Source organism: Salmo salar, chromosome ssa12, assembly GCF_905237065.1.
Source record: "Salmo salar chromosome ssa12, Ssal_v3.1, whole genome shotgun sequence".
In the NCBI taxonomy this organism is placed as follows: domain Eukaryota; kingdom Metazoa; phylum Chordata; class Actinopteri; order Salmoniformes; family Salmonidae; genus Salmo; species Salmo salar.
Window position 1 is genome coordinate 70,532,002 of NC_059453.1, and position 21,893 is coordinate 70,553,894.

At 42.0% G+C, this 21,893-nt stretch overlaps 2 protein-coding genes across 8 annotated transcripts in view; both read left to right on the plus strand.

Moving 5' to 3' along the window:
- The first annotated feature begins 617 nt into the window (after nucleotides 1-617).
- On the plus strand, nucleotides 618-7,431 carry park7 (parkinson protein 7). 3 transcript variants are annotated; one of them, XM_014133088.2, is made up of 6 exons: nucleotides 618-803; nucleotides 1,391-1,492; nucleotides 1,692-1,751; nucleotides 2,229-2,298; nucleotides 3,539-3,625; nucleotides 6,936-7,431. In XM_014133088.2, exons 1-6 carry the CDS (start codon nucleotides 714-716, stop codon nucleotides 7,094-7,096), a joined length of 570 nt encoding a protein of 189 aa, XP_013988563.1. In that variant the 5' UTR covers nucleotides 618-713; the 3' UTR covers nucleotides 7,097-7,431.
- A 524-nt stretch (nucleotides 7,432-7,955) lies between these two features.
- The window catches only part of kcnab2a (potassium voltage-gated channel subfamily A regulatory beta subunit 2a), a 140,231-nt gene continuing 126,293 nt past the window's right edge, over nucleotides 7,956-21,893 (plus strand). For 4 of the 5 annotated variants that reach the window (XM_045691715.1, XM_045691719.1, XM_045691716.1 and 1 more), the window contains exon 1: nucleotides 7,956-8,051. The gene's annotated coding sequence lies outside the window, so the exon portion shown is untranslated. Of the gene's footprint in view, nucleotides 8,101-21,893 lie in introns of all 5 variants that reach the window. The other variant, XM_045691718.1, reaches the window with a different exon arrangement.

Genomic DNA, 21,893 nt, shown 5'->3' on the forward strand with positions numbered 1-21,893 from the left:
AGTGTCTGCACACTAAAGCCCCAGACATTAAATCTGGGATTTACACTGGAATATAATTCCCTGAGGTGCCTTAAGAGATGTCTTCTTCAATTGAGAGGGATTTGATGCAGAAGTTCTTAGACAGAGCTTCAAGTATTTAGTTACCTTCATTTCCTCATTTCAGAAAATCTTGGAATTGAGAAAATCACATATTAGTTTGAACTAGTTTTCTTTAAGATATTTGAACCACTGTATAATAAACCTTACGGTTTTAAATAATGTATTGAATAATATAAACCTGAATCGCACTTATGTTGGGGCAAACAAATGCTCGAAATTGAAGGCTTGTTTTATAAACGCCTATATTTACAGTAGTTTTATTGACAATTTATGGGTGAATGCCTCCCCCTGGTGGATGTACTTGAACCTACCAGTGCAGATATGTTGCATTTTAAAGTGAATTATGTTGCATCATATATATCTAAATGAAAATCTATTATCGTACACTCCGCATAATAAATTACGTAGGACTACAAATATGCTACGGTGTATAGAAATGGTCTAATACATAATGTGATATTCTTTGAAAAATTCAACCAAGCGTATTGTTTGTCACTTCAGGGAATCCGTAGCTGTAACTTACGTGTATCTATGTGTGTTCCTGTCAAGATAAAAGTCCTCTCACAAACAGTTGCTTTCCTGTTGCTGACAGTCACACACCCACTCTCCCAAGAATGGCAGGGAAAAAGGCATTAGTAATCCTCTCTAAAGGTGCAGAAGAGATGGAAACAGTTATACCTGTGGACGTAATGCGTCGAGCTGGGGTTAGTAAACTTATCGAGTTAGCTAAATTGGATTACGCACACCAAACACTGATCTAGTTAAGTTGAGATTGTGCAAACGTTAGCTGGCTGGCTCAATTTAGCTTGCTAAAAGCTGCATTTTAACTAACTAGTATTTTAGCAGATATTTTATTTACCTAACCACAGTCAAGTTGAAACTGCAGTCCAAGTTCGACATGCATGCAGATCTCTTTTTTTGTTGCTCTAACTAGCAAGGTAGGTAACGTTAGCTACAGCACAGCTATAACAAGCTAACTTTATGTTGTACTTAACTATTATCTACCTTAGCTGGCCAAATATAACAGACATGATGAACAACGGCAGTTGTATCCATGGTTAGTTAGCTAATGTGTTGCTAGTGTGTTGGCACATTCAAAACATGTAAGGTGAGTAAAAGGCCACTGCAAATGTCAAAGGTGACTGCACTGTACTACTGTAGGATAGGAGGCTGAGTTTTTCAACTGAAAAGTCCCATACTCCTTTGGTTATTGGGAATTTATGATTAAGGGGCAATGTCTGCTGATGGTCATTAAAGTAATTGTGATTTTGTTTGTGTCCACATCCTGCAGATTGCTGTGATGTTGGCAGGGTTGACAGGCAAAGAGCCTGTGCAGTGCAGCAGAGATGTCTACCTTGTTCCTGATGCCAGCCTGGAGGATGCCCGCAAGCAGGTCAGGTCCTGCCTCCACACCCTGCAGCCATATTAGTCCACACAGCATGTTGCGCTCTGACTGCATAACGTTTACAATGCATTCTGAATCAAATGTTTTCCCACTTTAAAACTTTATTCATTGATTAATGTACAAGGATGATGCATCGGAAATTGGTACTATAAATGTGTTATCCGTGACCTTGTATCTTATGATGCAGGGTCCGTATGATGTGGTTTTTCTGCCAGGGGGAGCTCTCGGTGCCCAGCACCTGTCAGAGGTAGGGATGCCGTTAATGTTTGGCATTCATTGCAAAAACCTTTAGCTGCAGATGAATCTCTCCTGTGTGTCCCTGACATTGGAAATATAATGTTGCAGGTAGATACTGTAACATTTCTCTTGTTCATGTTTTGGGTGAAAAACAATACATATATTTTTATGAACTATATTTTTCCTACATTTGAAATATAATTGAATTGGTATGCTGCTCTTGTTTATAAAAACAAGCAAATATACAGTGACTATATGATGCTTAATTCATTTTATGGTTTTAGCCCTTACAACTACAAGCTCTGTGAAAGTTGTTCCACAATAACTTTTAAATTGTTTTTCAGTCATGCTGGAAACATTGACTCATCTATTGTCCTCAATATTTATCAGACTGTCCATTTACTGAAAAGTCAGTGTTATAACACACATTCTATGAGAGTGTAGAGTGACTCAACTCTCTGTATGTGGCCTCGATTTTCTTTTGTAGTCGCCTGCTGTGAAAGAGGTGTTGAAGGACCAGGTGGACAGGAAAGGGCTGATCGCTGCCATCTGTGCAGGTACTGTTCCTTCTGTGAGAATGTACAAATCCACCTCTAGATTATGTCTCACACACTCCAGGATGTACCTGTGTCAATGACCACAGCTGGGGCAAGATTGCTTACATATAATCTTGAGTTAAATATGTAACCGGTGATTTCTGTCAGACAGGGCGTGCAGTATAAGGCTGTCACCTTTCCATTATTAGTAAGCAGGAAACCAATACACAATGAGATTATGATAGAACGAGATTTTAGTGCCACTGACAAAGCCCACTACCTCTGAGATTTTCTGCCTGCCTGTGCCGATGAAGGGCACTGAAAGGATGTTGTGAATGAGGACAAGAGACCCATGTGTCAGAGCAGAGTAAAGGGCATCCTAGAAAACATCTGTTCCCACAGGAATATATAATGAACCTGCCAAATGGATGACCAGCAGCAGCGTCACATTGTGCTTAAGTGAAAATAATGCTTTCTATTTCTAATGTGAAAGGGGGTGTGAAAAGTGCTTGACTCAATTACTCCATGTATAGCAGGTAATGTCATAGACCCTTGGGTCTGCCATTTCATACTCTTTGTAAACAAAATCAGTGTTGTGGAAGACCATAAGTTTGTGCATAATAATCATCATCATCGTCATCTGAGAGAGAGATGCCTCCCGCTGTCCCAGCCCTGGACAGGCACTCTCTCTGGAGACGGGCGTTTGTCCAGCCTGGTGTCCTCAGGACGGGGCGGAGGCAGGCATGTAACGGGAGGAGCTTGGCTCTACTTAACTGGCAGGCTCCCGCTCTGCCTGCCAGAGAGGAGTCTAATCTTTAGACTGCATGGGAAGGCAGCCAAGGACCATGATCAATAGCTTTCTATTTATTAAGTCTGAGGATGAGCTTACTGCAGTGCTAGGACATTGCCAATGTTAATGCAGCAGACACGAACTCCATTATTTTTAGTCTCTGTTTTTCCCCCTTCCTCTAAATATGGTGTGCAGAGGTGGATTGAAACCGTATACACTATGTGGTTAATTTTAGATCCTATTTTTATGGTAGTATGATGTCTACTAATGAGTCTGGCTTTTAGTTGTGATGTCACCTCAATGTAACATGCAAACAAAAGTTAAGGTGTATTGATTATGACACCTCTGGGTTTTTGAGAAGGAATAATTTGACACCTTTTGTTGTCCAGCGAGTGCCATGTCTGTTTTGAACAGTTTGAAATGAATACAGAGAAAGATATTGGTCTAACTCCTATTCCCTCCTCACCTCAGGTCCCACGGCTCTCCTGGCACACGGTATTGCCTACGGCAGCACAGTCACCACCCACCCTGGTGCCAAGGACAAGATGATGACTGGTGGTAAAGCTACACAAACAGCCTGGCTGCCACAGGGCTAAGGTTTAGGTTAGGGTTGCACAGGGTCAGAAACTTTCTGGGAAATTTCTGGAAATTTTCCATGGGAAGTTAAGCCTAGGAATTTGGGGAATTTTGCTTCAATTCATTAAAAAAAGTTAGCTTATAACAGTGAACCTCCCACCAAAAAGGCAATTCTAGGTCTTGTGGCATATTTTGGTTAAACTATCCCCAATTCGATGGAATTGCAATCCTCTGCATGTGCAGTGCACTCTTCGGTCACACGTGCAGTGCACTCTTCGGTCACACGTGCAGTGCACACAACTACACTGTCTGAGCCAAGGACTACATACTTTTTGGTAAGTTTTGATTACAATACTGGGTGGGGTGAAAATATTTTATGACATACATTATTTTTTTGTTAACTAGTAAATAGTAAACTACAGCGAAGTGTTTTAAATCCTTTCTAACTTGTTAACAATTCCTGCTAGTTAGTTTCTGCTACCATGTGGGTCATAGCTTGCAATTCACCTGTTTCATTTTAAAACATTTTTCTTACGAAGGAGTTGTTTAAATAACTGCTTAACTATTTATATGGACATGGAATTGTATTTGTTTAAAAAAAAATTTAAATCCTGATCTTTACAGGAAAATGCCACGGGCACTATCTGATGTGTGGAGACATTTCACTGCAGCCAATGTAGAAGGAAAATCTGTGTACATTTTGCAAATACTGTGCCAAATCATATGTGAAGAATGCAACAAAGATGCAGAATCATCTGGCCAAGTGCATAAAGTTCCCTCAGCGCTCACAACAAGCAACCTCTGACAAAAGTCCCTCTACTTCTATTCGAGGTGAAAATGATGAATCAGACACCTCATCGATAGCAACAGCTCATGGTCCTCCTTGAATCAGAAGTTTTTTTTACTCAATGGTGGAACGTAGTGAGAAATGCTGATAAATGTCTTGCTCGAGCTGTGTATACAACTGGTTCACCTCTGATGCTCACAGGCAATGTGTATTGGAAGAGATTTCTGAATGTTCTTCACCCAGCATACACCCCTCCAACCAGACATGCTTTTTCTACTCATTAACTGGATGCAGAGTTCAACAGAGTTCAAGTGAAGGTCAAGCAAATCACAGAGAAAGCAGACTGTATTGCAATCATCTCTGATGGGTGGTCGAATGTTCATGGGCAAGGAATAATTAACTACATCATCTCCACCCCTCAACCAGTATTCTACAAGAGCACAGACACAAGGGACAACAGACACACCGGTCTCTACATTGCAGATGAGCTGAAGGCAGTCATCAATGACCATGGACCACAGAAGGTATTTGCACTGGTGACAGACAATGCTGCGAACATGAAGGCTGCTTGGTCTAAAGTGGAGAAGGCCTACCCTCACATCACACCCATTGGCTGTGCTGCTCATGCATTGAATCTGCTCCTCAAGGACATGGCACTGAAAACAATGGATACACTCTACAAGAGAGCCAAGGAAACGTTTAGGTATGTCAAGGGTCATTAAGTTATAGCAACAATCTACCTCACCAAGCAAAGTGAGAAGAATAAGAGCACCACATTGAAGCTGCCCAGCAACACCCGTTGGGGTGGTGATGTCGTCATGTTTGACTACTGCAGGGGAAGGAGTCTCTCCAAGAAATGGCCATATCACAGTTTGCCGATTATGGACAGCCCCATCAAGAGGATCCTCCTGGAAGATGTATTTTGGGAGAGAGTGGTAAGCCTGAAACTCCTGAAACCTATAACAGTAGCCATTGCATGGATTGAGGGAGACAATGCCATCCTGTCTGATGTTCAGACTCCGTACTGCCCGGCCCACTTCACTGTTGCTCCAAGCAGAGGAAACTGCCGTTCTGAAATGCATCAAGAAGCATGAAGACTTCTGCCTGAAGCCCATACACGCCACAGTGTACATGTTGGACCCCAAGTATGCTGGCAAGAGCATCCTGTCTGGTGCAAAGATCAACAAGGCCTATGTTGTCATCACTGCTGTGCCTCGCCACCTTGGCCTGGATGAGGGCAAAGTTCTTGGCAGTCTGGCGAAGTCCACTTCCAAGCAAGGGCTTTGGGATGGAGATGCAATATGGCAGTCGTGCCAACGTATCTCATCAGCCACCTGGTGGAAGGGACTTTGTGGATCTGAGGCTCTTTCCCCTGTTGCCTCCATCATCCTCCAAATCCCACCAACATCAGCCACCTCAGAGCACAACTTGTCCTTGTTTGTAAACACACACACCAAAGCACGCAACAGGCTGACCAATACAAGGGTTGGAAAATTGGTGGCCATCCGGACAAATTTGAGGCTTTTTGAGCCTGACAACGAGCCATCCTCAACAAGGTTGGAAAGTGACAGTGAAGATGAGGCCTCAGAGTCTGATGTTCAAGAGGTGGACATTGAGGTCCAGGGAGAAGACATGGAAGCCTGAGAGGAAGACAACCAAAGCTTTAGTTTCTGGACTATCATTTTACAGATGCATGTTGAAAACGTTTTTGGGAGATGCGATAGATCATTGGGGATTATTCAATGTTCCCTTTTGTTCTATGAAATCATCCCATGTGAAGAGTCAACTCATTTAATTAAAGTTAAAATTGTAACAAATTGTTTTTATTTTAATTTCTATTGGAAAGTTTTAATAATTTGCAATAGTTTACTTAAAAACAAACCTTTTACCTTATGTCTCCATATGATATGGTAAATATATCCAATGCAAAAAAACATCTACATTTAAATGGTATTAATTTTAAATTGCATATATTCCCACAATGTTTCTACCTCTGAATATTCCCCAAAATGTGCAACCCTAGTTCAGGTTGATTAATCTCTGCATTGTATAGCTACTTCATAGCCACTGTGGTGCTTGTTTGTTAGTTGGATGTTACACAAAATGCATGCACATGTAGGAAATCTTCCTGTATGATGACTCAGCAGGCTGTGTGGCAGGAAATGCAGCACAATGAGCAGATCCCAAGTACTACTGAACAGTGGTGACAAACGATTGTGGTCCTTTGTGTCCAGCAGAGGGTGCTGTAACAAGTTTCTTACTTTATGATAGTCATCAATACGAGGTCATTATGCACCAGCATTTGATTAGATTCAATCAGTAAACACCAACATAAATACTTCAAAGAAAGACTGCATATACACAAGTTAAATTACGTAGTAAATGCAAGAAAGTTAAACCAATGAATAACTTGATTTGAACAAGTGGTACTAAATCATTCCCATTTGCAGAGTATTATACAATGGTGTTTCTCTCTCTTCACCACTGTTCCTCTCCACTCCCTAGGCCACTACAAGTATTCTGAGGCTCGAGTCCAGAAGGATGGCCATCTGATTACCAGCCGCGGGCCAGGAACCAGCTTTGAGTTTGCCCTGGCCATTGTAGAGGAGCTCATGGGGGCTGAGGTTGCTGCTACTGTCAAAGCACCCCTGGTTCTGAAAGACTGAGTGGTGTTGAGCCTTTCAAACTAAAGCACTGTCAACTAAAACCCTAAGTACTCCGCACTGTTCATCATGGTACACGTGCCAATCATTGTGAACAAAGAATAATGATAATGACAGGATAATGTGCAATAGTAAGAAGATGCATTTTTATTATTCTCTTCTATCCTTCCCTGGGACATGTTGCCCCTGCACTTTAAGCATCAGTGATTTGGGATTGTTATTGCTTTTGTATAGGAAAATCAATGTTAAATTGTATTGATTTAAATATCAAATATATTGCCGTCTTCACTGTCCAAAAGCATTGATGTAGCTTCATCATTAAAGTCATCTGAACCCCCTTCAGACTCTTGGTACAATGACGGTATGTGTATATTTATAACAATGACACTGGAGGTAATATGAGAGTATGCATTCGACACGACAGTCAGAAATAACAAGAGCAGTAGTCACTGCCCTTCGCTTTCGTTAGAATTATCATCAAGCCATCAACAATGAAGCCGCAGCATGAAATCAAAGTTATATTTGTGTTTCATCACACAAATAAATGGCTACCGATCAGGTTATGGCTGAATAATCTTACTGAATCGACAATTCGAAAATTGAATTGGTTCAACAGTGCTGCTGGTAATCACGAAGGTTAAGGCTACGTGACGAATTCGACAATACATTTAGACTAAACAACAGATTTGAGAGCTTCACATATGATTTGACTGATTGCAGTAAAATGGATTACGGAAACACAGGTGGGCGTGGGAAACCTAGCTGCTAAATTGGTTGACAACGAGTATAGCCAATGAAAAGCTTTGAATGGTGGTGTCGTCGCGTAAATAGCCAATGAAGCATCGCCCCAAATAAACAGGAGTGAGTCTGCAGCAGCGCATGGTGAGTGTCAAAGCGGTAAAAACAAGGGGCTGGCGGTTCAGATTGACGAGCAGAGGACTTTTGACAAAACACAAAGGTAAACGGTAACTAATTGACGAGCAGAGGATTTTTGACAAAATACAAAGGTATACGCTAACTACTGTATACGGTATCAAATCACGTTGTCGCTGTGCAATGTCACGAATGTCGTGGTAATGTAGTATGGCACGTCCAAGTTATTGTTCACTCACAGCCATTTGAACTAGCTAACCTCCAGAATACAAGTTCTCAAGCAAATTATTGGGTTAGTTAGCTAGCCAGCCAACGCGATGCTGGATAAACTAGTAGTTGTTTACAATGTAATATTGTTAGTAATTAAACATTGTAAATTGGTATACAAAACATTACTTGTGATTTGACTGAGGGTGCTTCGCTAGTTAGCTAGCTAGTACAGTAACGTTATGTGCCACCACGACACGCTCTACAAAAAAATACCAGTGCACGAGAGACTGGCATAAGGTTACACAAAACCGCTGTTAATGGATGCCTTTTTGATTTTGTGTCCATACGGTAATCGCAGTCAACTAGTGATTGATTCTTCAAAACAAACGTGACCGCTCATGAAGCAGAGCCTTGTATGCCATTATGGGCTGTCTTGAGTCGGAACCCAAGTCTTCAGATTCACTTTGTAGAATCAGTAAAAAAAATTCACCGAGATAATATTTGTTTTATATTGGATATTCGGTTTTCCCTCGTCAATAGTTATTGAATTAAGCATGACATAATATGGTATATTCTGAATCAGGGATGGATGGAGAACCATACACACCTTAAAAAAAAGTGTCAATCATAGGCATTAATATGGAATAGGTCCCCCTTTACTTCTACAACAACCTCCACTCTAATGGGATGGCTGTCCACTCGATGTTGGAACATTGCCATGGGGACTTGCTTCCATTCAGCCACATTAATTAGTGAGGTTGGGCACTGATTTATTTTATTTATATATTTAACTAAGCAAGTCAGTTAAGACATTCTTATTTACAATGATAGCCAAACCCGGACAACGCTGGGCCAGTTGTGTGCCGCCCTATGGGACTCACAATCACGGCTGGATGTGATACAGCTGATGTTGGGCGATTAGGCCTGGCTCGCAGTCGACATACCAATTCATCCCAAAGGTGTTCGATTGAGTTGAGTTCAGGGCTCTGTGCAGGCCAGTCAAGTTCTTCCACGCCGATCTCGACAAACCATTTCTGTATGGACCTCGCTTTGTGCACGGGGGCATTGTCATGCTGAAACAGGAAAGGGCTTCCCACAAACTGTTGCCACAAAGTTGGAAGCACAGAATTGTCTAGAATGTCATTGCATGAATTAGCGTTAGGATTTCCCTATACTGAAACTAATGGGCCTAGCACGAACCATGAAAAATGGCCTCAGACCATTATCCACCAAACTTTACATTTGGCGCTATACATTGGGACAGGTAGCGTTCTCCTGGCATCCGTCAAACCTAGATCCGGTAGTCTGTCATTGTAAATAAGAATTTTTTTTTTTAACTGACTTAACCTAGTTAAATGTAAAAAAAAAAAAAACACAAAAAAAACCTATTAAATTGTGATTCATCACTCCAGAGAACGCTTTTCCAATTGCGGTGAGCGTTACACCACTCCAGCCTACGCTTGGCATTGCGCGTGGTGGTCTTTGGTTTGTGTGTGGCTGCTCGACCATGTGCTGACGTTGCTTCCAGGGACAGTTTGGAGTGTTGCTTGGTACATCCGAACATTTTTGGTCCTCCAATCGGTATCGGCATTGAAAAGTCATAATTGGTCGACCTCTAAAGTTCCAGTCAAACGTTTGGACACACCTTCCAAGGATTTTTTTTATTTTTACTATTTTCTACATTGTAAAATAATAGTGAAGACATCAAAACTACAAACTAACACATGGAATCATGTAGTAACCACAAAATATAGTTGAGAGTCTTCAAAGTAGCCACCCTTTGCCTTGATGATAGCTTTGCACACTCTTGGCATTCTCTCTAACAGCTTCATCAGGTAGTCAGCTGGGATGCATTTCAATTAACAGGTGTACCTTGTTAAAAGTTAATTTGTAGAATTTATTTCGTTGTTAATGCCTTTGAGCCTATCAGTTGTGTTGTGACAAGGTAGGGGTGGTATACAGAAGAGAGCCCTATTTGGTAAAAGACCAAGTCCATATTATGGCAAGAACAGCTCAAATAAGCAAAGAGAAACAGTCCATTACTTTAAGACATGAAGGTCAGTCAATAGGGAAAATTTCAAGAACATTCAAAGTTTCTTCAAGTGCAGTCGCAAAAACCATCAAGCGCTATGATGAAACTGGCTCTCATGGGGACCGCCACAGGAAAGGAAGACCCAGATTTCATTAGTTAACTGCACCTCAGATTGCATCCCAAATAAATGCTTCAGAGTTCAAGTAACAGACACATTTCAACTGTTCAGAATGAATCAGGCCTTCGCGGTTGAATTGCTGCAAAGAAACCACTACTAAAGGATACCAATAATAAGAGACTTGCTTGGGCCAAGAAACACGCGCAATGGACATTAGACCGGTGGACATCTGTCCTTTTGGTCTGATTAATCCAAATCTCAGAATTTTGGTTCTAACCGCTGTCTTTGTAAGTCGCAGAGTAGGTGAACAGATGATCTCTGCATGTGTGGTTCCCACCGTGAACCATCGACAAGGAGTTCTGATGGTGTGGGGGTGCTTTGCTGGAGACACTGTCTGTGATTGATTTAGAATTGAAGGTACACTTAACCAGCATGGCTACAACAGCATTCTGCAGCGATACGCCATCTCATCTGGTTTGCACTTAGTGGGACTATCATGTGTTTTTCCACAGGACAATGACCCAAAAAAACACCTCCAGCCTATGTAAGGGCTATTTGACCAAGAAGGAGGGTGATGGCGTGCTGCATCAGATGACCTAGTCTCCACAATCACCCGACCTCAACCCAATTGAGATGGTTTTGGATGCGTTGGACTGCAGAGTGAAGGAAAAGCAGCCAACAAGTGCTCAGCATATGTGGGAACTCCTTCAAGACTGTTGGAAAAGCATTTCAGGTGAAGCTGGTTGAGAGAATGCCAGGACTGTGCAAAGGTTGTCTACTTTGAAAAATCTAACATTTATTGTGATTTAACCCTTTTTTGGTTACCACATGATTCCAAATGTTATTTAATAGTTTTGATGTCTTCTATTATTCTACAATGTAGAAAATAAAGAGAAACCCGTGTGTGTGTGTACACACACACACACACACACCTCAGCAAAAAAAGAAATCCCTTTTTCAGGACCCTGTCTTTCAAAGATAATTTGTAAAAATCCAAAGAACTATGCATGTCTTCATTGTAAAGGGTTTAAACACGGTTTCCCATGCTTGTTCAGTGAACCATAAACAATTCATGAACATGCACCTGTGGAACGGTCGTTAAGACACTAACAGCTTAGACGGTAGGCAATTATGGTCACAGTTATGAAAACTTAGGACACTAAAGAGGCCTTTCTACTGACTGTAAAACACCAAAAGAAAGATGCCCAGGGTTCCTGCTCATCTGCGTGAACGTGCCTTTGGCATGCTGCAAGAAGGCATGAGAACTGCAGATGTGGCCAGGGCAATAAATTGAAATGTCTGTACTATGAGATGCCTAAGACAGCGCGACAGGACGGACAGCTGATCGTCCTCGCAGTGGCAGACCACGTGTAACAACACCTGCACAGGATTGGTACATCCGAACATTACACCTGCGGGACAGGTACAGGATGGCAACAACGACTGTGCGTTCCTGGTGTAACTCGGGCAATCTCTCCATCAGTGCTCAGACTGTCCGCAATAGGCTGAGAGAGGCTGGACTGAGGGCTTGTAAGGAATGAGTGTTATACCGAGGCCTGTACTCTGGAACAGGATCGAGGTGGAGGCTCCGTCATGGTCTTGGGTGGTGTGTCACAGCATCATCGGACTGAGCTTGTTGTCACTGCAGGCAATCTCAACGCTGTGGGTTACAGGGAAGACCTCCTCCTCCCTCATGTGGTACCCTTCCTGCAGGCTCATCCTGACATGACCCTCCAGCATGACAATGCCACCACGCACAGAACGAGCAGTATGGCTAATTTCCTGCAAGACAGGAATGTCAGTGTTCTGCTTGCGACGACCCCCGTATCTCAATTCCATTGAGCACGCCTGAGACCTGTTGGATCGGAGGGTGAGGGCTAGGGCCATTCCCCCCCCCAGAAATGTCTGGGAACTTGCAGGTGCCTTGGTGGTAGAGTGGGGTAACATCTCACAGCAAGAACTGGTAAAATCTGGTGCAGTACTTAATGCAGCTGGTGGCCACACCAGATACTGACTGTTACTTTTGATTTTGACCCCCCCCCCCTTGTTCACTGACACATTATTCAGTTTCTGTTAGTCACATGTCTGTGCTATTGCACATAAATGCTAGCATGTGTTATTCTGCTTGAGCAATCTGTACAGTAGAGCAATGGAGGCCTGTATGCCTTCCCTTTTCTGGATGGGGTGTTGTGGGCCAGGGTGAAGTCACACTGACTCATTGGTTAAATGATGCAATTATAGAAGTCCTCTATTCAAGTAAGTAAATATATTTTGAAGATGGCTACAAGAACATTGTGTGCAGGCTAACTCAAATGATGTGCTAATGTAATATTACCATAAGAGCTAAACTGGGATATGATCAGACTTACCAGTGATGAAATGATTGGAGCAGACCCTAGGTCATCCTCCAGATCTTGATGGGCAAAACCATTTTTTTTCTCTTTTCTGACAGGTCTTGAGTCATAGCTCCATGGTGTTTCAGCCTTGTTAGAGCAGCCAAATACTGCACAGAAATTGACGGTGGCGATGCCAAAAACTAGTAGAGCCAATGTTGTCATGCAGCTTGGGTTAATCACTCTGTCAATAATTGATGCAGTGGTCTTCCAACATATCCGCCAGGAGGTGTCGTACGTCAACTGGCAACCCTCTGTTTGTGAATCCAGATATACAGATATGAGAGCCATTTGGTTCCAGGTGAAGACAGTCTTAGTACAGAAATGCAGGGAGCTTAACTGTCACTGGGTAGTGGGTGAGGGGTTAATATGAATGGGTGGGTTTTTACATTAAAAAAAATATATAAATGTGTGTATGTATACACACACACACACACACACACACACACACACACACACACACACACACAGTTGAAGTTTACAGACACCTTAGCCAAATGCATTTAATCTGCGTAAAAATTCCCTGTATTAGGTCAGTTAGGATCACCACTTTATTTAAGAATGTGAAATGTCAGAATAATAGTAGTGATTTTATTTCAGCTTTTATTTCTTTCATCACATTCCCAGTGGGGCAGAAGTTTACATGCACTCAATTAGTATTTGGTAGCGTTGCTTTTAAATTGTTGAACTTGGGTCAAATGTTTCGGGTAGCCTTCCACAAGCTTCCCACAATAAGTTGGGTGCATTTTGGCCCATTCCTCCTGACAGAGCTGGTGTAACTGAGTCAGGTTTATAGGCCTCCTTGCTTGCACATGCTTTTTTTTAGTTCTGCCCACAAATTTTCTATAGGATTGAGCTCAGGGCTTTGTGATGGCCACTCCAAAACCTTGACTTTGTTGTCCTTAAGCCATTTTTCCACATCTTTGGAAGTATGCTTGGGGTCATTGTACATTTGGAAGACCCATTTGCGACCAAACTTTAACTTCCTGACTGATGTCTTGAGATGTAGCTTCACTATATCCACATTTTTATTCCTCATGACGCCATCTATTTTGTGAAGTGCACTAAGCCCTCCTGCAGCAAAGCACCCCCACAACATGATGCTGCCACCCCTGTGCTTCACGGTTGGGATGGTGTTCTTTGGCTTGCAAGCATCCCCCTTATTCCTCCAAACATAACGATGGTCATTATGGCCAAACAGTTCTATTTTTGTTTCATCAGACCAGAGGACATTTCTCCAAAAGTACAGTCTTTGTCCCCATGTGCAGTTGCAAACCGTAGTCTGGCTTTATTATGGCAGTTTTGGAGCAGTGGCTTTTTCCTTGCTGAGCGGCCTTTCAGCTTATGTCGATAGAGGACTCATTTTACTGTGGCTATAGATAGTTTTGTACCTGTTTCCTCCAGCATCTTCACAAGGTCCTTTGCTGTTGTTCTGGGATTGATTTGCACTTTTCGCATCAAAGTACGTTCATCTCTAGGAGACAGAACGCGTCTCCTTCCAGAGCGGTATGACGGCTGCGTGGTCCCATGGTGTTTATACTTGCATACTATTGTTTGTACAGATGAACGTGGTACCTTCAGGCGTTTGGAAATTGCTCCCAAGGATGAAGCAGACTTGTGGAGGTCTACAATTTTTTTAATTTTTATTTATTTTTCTGAAGTCTTGGCTGATTTCTTTAGATTTTTCCAATGATGTCAAGCAAAGAAACTGAGTTTGAAGGTAGGCCTTGAAATACATCCACAGGTTCACCTCCAATTGCCTGAAATGATGTCAATTAGCCTATCAGAAGCTTCTAAAGCCATGACATCATTTTCTGGAATTTTCCAAGCTGTTTAAAGGCACAGTCAACTTAGTGTATGTGAACTTCTGACCCACTGGAATTGTGATACAGTGAATTATAAGTTAAATAATCTGTCTGTAAACAATTGTTGGAAAAATGACTTGTCATGCACGAAGTAGATGTCCTAACTAATTTGCCAAAACTATAGTTTTGTGGAGTGGTTGAAAAACAAACACGTTTTAATGACTCCAGCCCTTTCAACTTCAACTGTATGTGTTACATACCACGTGTGTATGTATGTATGTATGTATGTATGTATGTATGTATATATATATATATATATATATTACTGCTAAAAAAAAATAAAGGGAACACTAAAATAACACATCCTAGATCTGACTGAATGAAATAATCTTATTAAATACTTTTTTTCTTTACATAGTTGAATGTGCTGACAACAAAATCACACAAATAATCAATGGAAATCCAATTTATCAACCCATGGAGGTCTGGATTTGGAGTCACACTCAAAATTCAAGTGGAAAACCACACTACAGGCTGATCCAACTTTGATGTAATGTCCTTAAAGTCAAAATGAGGCTCAGTGTGTGTGTGGCCTCCACGTGCCTGTATGACCTCCCTACAACGCCTGGGCATGCTCCTGATGAGGTGGCGGATGGTCTCCTGAGGGATCTCCTCCCAGACCTGCACTAAAGCATCCGCCAACTCCTGGACAGTCTGTGGTGCAACGTGGCGTTGGTGGATGGAGCGAGACATGATGTCCCAGATGTGCTCAATTGGATTCAGGTCTGGGGAACGGGCAGGCCAGTCCATAGCATCAATGCCTTCCTCTTGCAGGAACTGCTGACACACTCCAGCCACTGTCTTGTCTTGCATTAGGAGGAACCCAGGGCCAACCGCACCAGCATATGGTCTCACAAGGGGTCTGAGGATCTCATCACGGTACCTAATGGCAGTCAGGCTACCTCTGGCGAGCACATGGAGGGCTGTGCGGCCCCCCAAAGAAATGCCACCCCACACCATGACTGACCCACCGCCAAACCGGTCATGCTGGAGGATGTTGCAGGCAGCAGAACGTTCTCCACGGTGTCTCCAGACTCTGTCACGTCTGTCACGTGCTCAGTGTGAACCTGCTTTCATCTGTGAAGAGCACAGGGCGCCAGTGGCGAATTTGCCAATCTTGGTCTTCTCTGGCGAATGCCAAACATCCTGCACGGTGTTGGGCTGTAAGCACAACCCCCACCTGTGGACGTCGGGCCCTCATACCACCCTCATGGAGTCTATTTCTGACCATTTGAGCAGACACATGCACATTTGTGGCCTGCTGGAGGTCATTTTGCAGGGCTCTGGCAGTGCTTCTCCTGCTCCTCCTTGCACAAAGGCGGAGGTAGCGGTCCTGCTGCTGGGTTGTTGCCCTCCTACGGCCTCCTCCACGTCTCCTGATGTACTGTCCTGTCTCCTGGTAGCGCCTCCATGCTCTGGACACTACGCTGACAGACACAGCAAACCTTCTTGCCACAGCTCGCATTGATGTGCCATCCTGGATGAGCTGCACTACCTGAGCCACTTGTGTGGGTTGTAGACTCCGTCTCATGCTACCACTAGAGTGAAAGCACCGCCAGCATTCAAAAGTGACAAACATCAGCCAGGAAGCATAGGAACTGACAAGTGGTCTGTGGTTACCACCTGCAGAACCACTCCTTTATTGGGGGTGTCTTGCTAATTGCCTATAATTTCCACCTTTTGTCTATTCCATTTGCACAACAGCATGTGAAATTTATTGTCAATCAGTGTTGCTTCCTAAGTGGACAGTTTGATTTCACAGAAGTGTGATTGACTTGGAGTTACATTGTGTTGTTTAAGTGTTCCCTTTATTTTTTTGAGCACAGTGTGTGTGTATGTATGTGTGTCCAGTTGGTAGTGAGGAGGGCAAACACTTAAACACTTGTCAGGAGCACAGATGGTGCCCAGATCTCCCTTATGTCACTGCCTGGCTCCGATCCAGAGGAGAACATCCTAATACACTTCAGACACTCACTCTGGGCTTACAGCGCACACTCGCCTGGGAACTGTCATGTTAATAATGGAAAAGGGTTCGAAGAAGCCCAAGCCGCATTCTCCTATCCAGTGGTCCTTCAACTCCCAATGAAAATGCATGGAGAGCTGAGACATGGCATTTATGTCCCCTAGTCTTCTGTCTGTGGGACCCTGCCGGGACATGTGACAAGGGTTGAGGCGAGGTGGTGCAGCTGACACAGAAGCTGGAGATGTGACCAGCAATGTTACCTCTAGCCCGATACTGCCGCGCAGCTCCCCTGGGACTGCAGCGCAGGACAAAGAAATATCAGTCCACTGAGAGAAACGCGATTTAACTTAACTACACTTTCTAGAGCAGCGGTCACCAACTGGTCGATCTCCAAAGCGTTCCTAGTCGATTGACAAATATTTCTGCAAAAAACCTAATGATAAAGCCTTATTTTTTTGGGTGCTAGGTGCACCCAATTTCAGGTGCCCTACACGCGGGGTAGGCAAACTGTTGCCATTTTTAACCATTTCATGTGGCTGAAGGCCCAAACTCTGCCTTCCCGGCGGGCTCGGAGAGCATATCAAGTGCACTATTATGCCTTCCACTGGCCAATTGGCTGGCTCAGATTAGAGGTCGACCGAGTTTTATATTATTCGAGGACCTAAAAAAAGCCGATGCCGATTTTATATATTTGTAATATAATGACAATTACAACAATACTGAACAAACACTTTTTATTTTAACTTAATACATCAAAATTTAGTCTCAAGTAAATAATGAAATGTTCATTTTGGTTTAAATAATGCAAAAACAAAGTGTTGGAGAAGAAAGTAAAAGTGCAATATGTGCCATGTAAGAGCTAATGTTTAAGTGCCTTGCTCAGAACATGAGAACACGTGAAAGCTGGTGGTTTCTTTTTAACATAAGTCTTCAATATTCCCAGGTAAGAAGTTTTAGGTTGTAGTTATTATTGGAATTATAGGACTATTTCTATCTATACCATTTGTTTCATATACCTTTGACTATTGGATGTTCTTATAGGCACTATAGTATTGCCTGCCTAATCTCAGGAGTTGATAGGCTTGAAGTCATAAACAGCGCAATGCTTGAAGCACAGCGAAGAGCTGCTGGCAAATGCAGGAAAGTGCTGTTTGAATGAATGCTTATGAGCCTGCTACTGACTGAGCGGTGGTAGGCAGACTGCTATATCAAATCATAGACTTAATTATAATATAGTAACACAGAAATACGAGCCATGCATCATTAATATGGTCAAATCCGGAAACACTCATTTCAAAAACAAAACGTTTATTCTTTCAGTGAAATACGGAACTGTTCTGTATTTTATCTAATGGGTGGCATCCCTAAGTCTAAATATTGCTGTTACTTTGCACAACCTTCAATGTTATGTCATAATGTACAATTCTGGCAAATTAATTACGGTCTTTGTTAGGAAGAAATGGTCTTCACACAGTTCGCAACGAGCCAGGCGGCCCAAACTGCTGCATATACCCTGACTCTGCTTGCACTGAACGCAAGAGAAGTGACACAATTTCCCTAGTTTAAAAAAATTCATGTTAGCAGGCAATATTAACTAAATATGCAGGTTTACAAATATGTACTTGTGTATTGATTTTAAGAAAGGCATTGATGTTTATGGTTAGGTACACATTTGTGCAATGACAGGGCTTTTTTTAGCGAATGCGCTTGTTAAATCATCACCCGTTTGGCAAAGTAGGCTGTGATTCTATGATAAATTAACATGCACCGCATCGACTATATGCAACGCAGGACAAGCTAGATAAACTAGTAATATCAACCATGTGTAGTTTTTTTAAATATTTTTTTTATGAAGATAAGTTTAACCTGTTAGGGCTAGGGGGCAGCATTTGCACGTCTGGATAAAAAAAATGTACCCGATTTAAATCTGGTTACTAATCCTACCCAGTAACTAGAATATGCATATACTTATTATATATGGATAGAAAACACTCTAAATTTTCTAAAACTGTTTGAATGGTGTCTGTGAGTATAACAGAACTCATTTGGCAGGCAAAACCCTGAGACATTTTCTGACAGGAAGTGGATACCTGATGTGTTGTATTGACTTTAAACCTATCCCATTGAAAAACACAGGGGCTGAGGAATATTTTGGCACTTCCTATTGCTTCCACTAGATGTCACCAGCCTTTACAAAGTGTTTTGAGTCTTCTGGAGGGAGATCTGACCGAACAAGAGCCATGGAACGATGATGTCCCATTAGACACCTGGCGCGAGTTCATGTTGGGTACCCTCGTTCCAATACGTTATAAAAGAGTATGCATTCGTCCACCTTGAATATTATTCATGTTCTGGTTAAAAAAGGCCCTAATGATTTATGCTATACAACGTTTGACATGTTTGAACGAACGTAAATATATTTTTTCCCCTCGTTCATGACGAGAAGTCCGGCTGGCTTAGATCATGTGCTAACAAGACGGAGATTTTTGGACATAAATGATGAGCTTTTTTGAACAAAACTACATTCGTTATGGACCTGTGACATCTGATGAAGAGAATCAAAGGTAATGGATTATTTACATAGTATTTTCGATTTTAGATCTCCCCAACATGACGTCTAGTCTGTATCGCAACGCGTATTTTTCTGGGCGCAGTGCTCAGATTATTGCAAAGTGTGATTTCCCAGTAAGGTTATTTTTAAATCTGGCAAGTTGATTGCGTTCAAGAGATGTAAATCTATAATTCTTTAAATGACAATATAATATTTTACCAATGTTTTCTAATTTAAATTATTTAATTTGTGGTACTGACTTGACTGCCGGTTATTGGAGGGAAACGATTTCCTCAACATCAATGCCATAGTAAAACGCTGTTTTTGGATATAAATATGAACTTGATAGAACTAAAATGCATGCATTTTTAGTTCTAACATAATGTCCTAGGAGTGTCATCTGATGGAGATTGTAAAAGGTTAGTGCATCATTTTAGCTGGTTTTATGGTTTTGGTGACCCTGTCTTTGACTTGACAAAACATTACACACAACTCTTGTAAATGTACTGTCCTAACATACTCTAAATTTATGCTTTCGCCGTAAAACCTTTTTGAAATCGTAAAACGTGGTTAGATTAAGGAGATGTTTATCTTTCAAATGGTGTAAAATAGTTGTATTTTTGAAAAATTTGAATTTTGACATTTATTTGGATTCAAATTTGCCGCTCTTGAAATGCACCTGCTGTTGATGGAGTGCACCACGGGTGGCACGCTAGCGTCCCACCTAGCCCATAGAGGTTAATGCTAGCTAGCAACCTACCTTGGCTCCGCTGCACTCGCGTAACAGGTAGTCAGCCTGCCACGCAGTCTCCTCGTGGAGTGCAATGTAATCGGTGTCCAAATATGGCGATTACCGATTGTTATGAAAACTTGAAATCGGCCCTAATTAATCGGCCATTCCGATTAATTAGCTCTAGCTCAGATGACCGCGTCTGCAGTAACGCAGCAGGCATAACGGAAAGCTACAGCAAAGTTGATACTGTGAGATTTCAAAACATTTAAAACCATGACTAGAGACTCAACAAATACAACAAAGCGCTTCTGTTTTTGAGTGAGTTTAAGTTCTTACTCGGCACTGTCAACACTTTGTATTAAACACTTTTACAAGCCATAAATGCACATTCCTACTTCCTATTTTTACTCAGAGCTACAACAAGCACTGCAGCCTTAATGAATGAGAAGGAAAGTGTATGGATAGGCTTGAGTTGTTGTTATTAGCGGCTTGGGTATTTTTAATATCTAGGAATATTTCACTTTCTCTGTTCATAGGAGTAACAACTTTAATTTATGCATGACGCAGAAGTAATGCGGTGCGACTCGAGTTTCGCCATCAGCTGGAAGATGGTGTCCTTTTTGTGTCAGTGGAGGAAAGGGAGAGCAGAGGGATGTTCAGTCTGCTGCTCTCTCCCACATCGGAGTCTGACCACCAGATGCAGGCACCATCAGCCCAGTAAAATAAAAAGCTAATGATTTTAATGTATGCTCACTCAGCTGTGCATCACAAGTAATACAACTGATCTATTAGCGGTGTGATCATATAGCCTACATAGAAAAAATAAAACGAACAATCCATTTGCAGAGCAATTCAAGCAAAGCCAATATGCAGTGATAATGTATTGGGCCCATAGGTTACTTCACAAACCTCATTGCTACAGTACTGTTTTTAATTGGTTAATGTTTCATAGGCTTATGTTTTTAAGTCATGTTAAGAGAAATATCTGAGCGGTAGATCTCGGCTTGAATTTTGACTCGGTGATCTTGACTCAGATAAGGTTGACCACTGTTCAAGAGGTTTCCCTGTTAACACTATCGACGTTTCCCTTTACTGTGGCAATTGTTTGAATAAACTCTATTAACCACTTTCAATGCGACATACTGAAACAAAACTAACTATGCAAGGGATTTTGTTGTAGGCAGAACACATAGGAGTAGGATTCTATTGTGTTGACACTACTCTACACAGACTGGTGCAGCATAACCAATCAGAGCTGCAGTATGCCTATATGCAAATAGACCATGGCCATATGTGGATCTGTGCCATTTACTTTGAACTGGACTGTGTTCCAGCATGAGCGAGAGTGAGTAGATGCGCTTGTTTTGAGATCAAAGCCAGAGCTTCATTTAACCACGTGTGTACATTTGTCCAAATCCTTTGCTAGTTAGTGAGTTATTAGCCCAGTTATAGATCATTTGTAGTCAGCAATAGGGGAGTGACTGCTTCCTACAAGATTACAAAACATGTACATTTCTAGACATTATGAAAATCAAGTCAGTTAAAGCTTTTTATGTCTTAAAGGGCCAGTCTTGTATTTTGAGACGGGCTTGAATAAACTAAGTAGCCAATAGGCAGAGGTTAGCGTAATAATGGTATGGGAAGTGGTTTCTTGCATCAAACACAACACCTCCTTGTCTGAAGGACAAGTGGATAAACAGGGTAATGTCAAGCCCTGTGTTTTTATTTTTTCCCAAAAAAGTCTCATGGAATGTAGGCCTGCATTAAACACCACAATATTGGCTGCTACTGTAGGCTGAATGATGGAACAGATATGGCCATGTTAAAATGTTATGGAATGCATTTTCCCCAATTGTTTTTGATGGTAGGCCACTCTGGTAGGCCTACATTATGATCAAGTAGCCTACTTGGCCACTGTTAAGACTAACTTAAAGCAGGTGCAGCCTCAGTGACCACAGTGAATGTGTGCTGGAAGTTGCACAGAATTTTCACAATGTTCAAGTTTGTGCTCAGCAGACCTGAAATTTGCTCAGTGCTGGAAAAAAATTAGGGAACATTGGTG

Bases quoted from the DNA above. Each gene is read 5' to 3' on its own strand.
- park7 (XM_014133088.2), top strand. From the start codon at position 714: ATGGCAGGGAAAAAGGCATTAGTAATCCTCTCTAAAGGTGCAGAAGAG. The intron at 2,299-3,538 runs GTACTGTTCCTT...TCCTCACCTCAG, and splicing joins GATCGCTGCCATCTGTGCAG to GTCCCACGGCTCTCCTGGCA. The intron at 3,626-6,935 runs GTAAAGCTACAC...TCCACTCCCTAG, and splicing joins GGACAAGATGATGACTGGTG to GCCACTACAAGTATTCTGAG.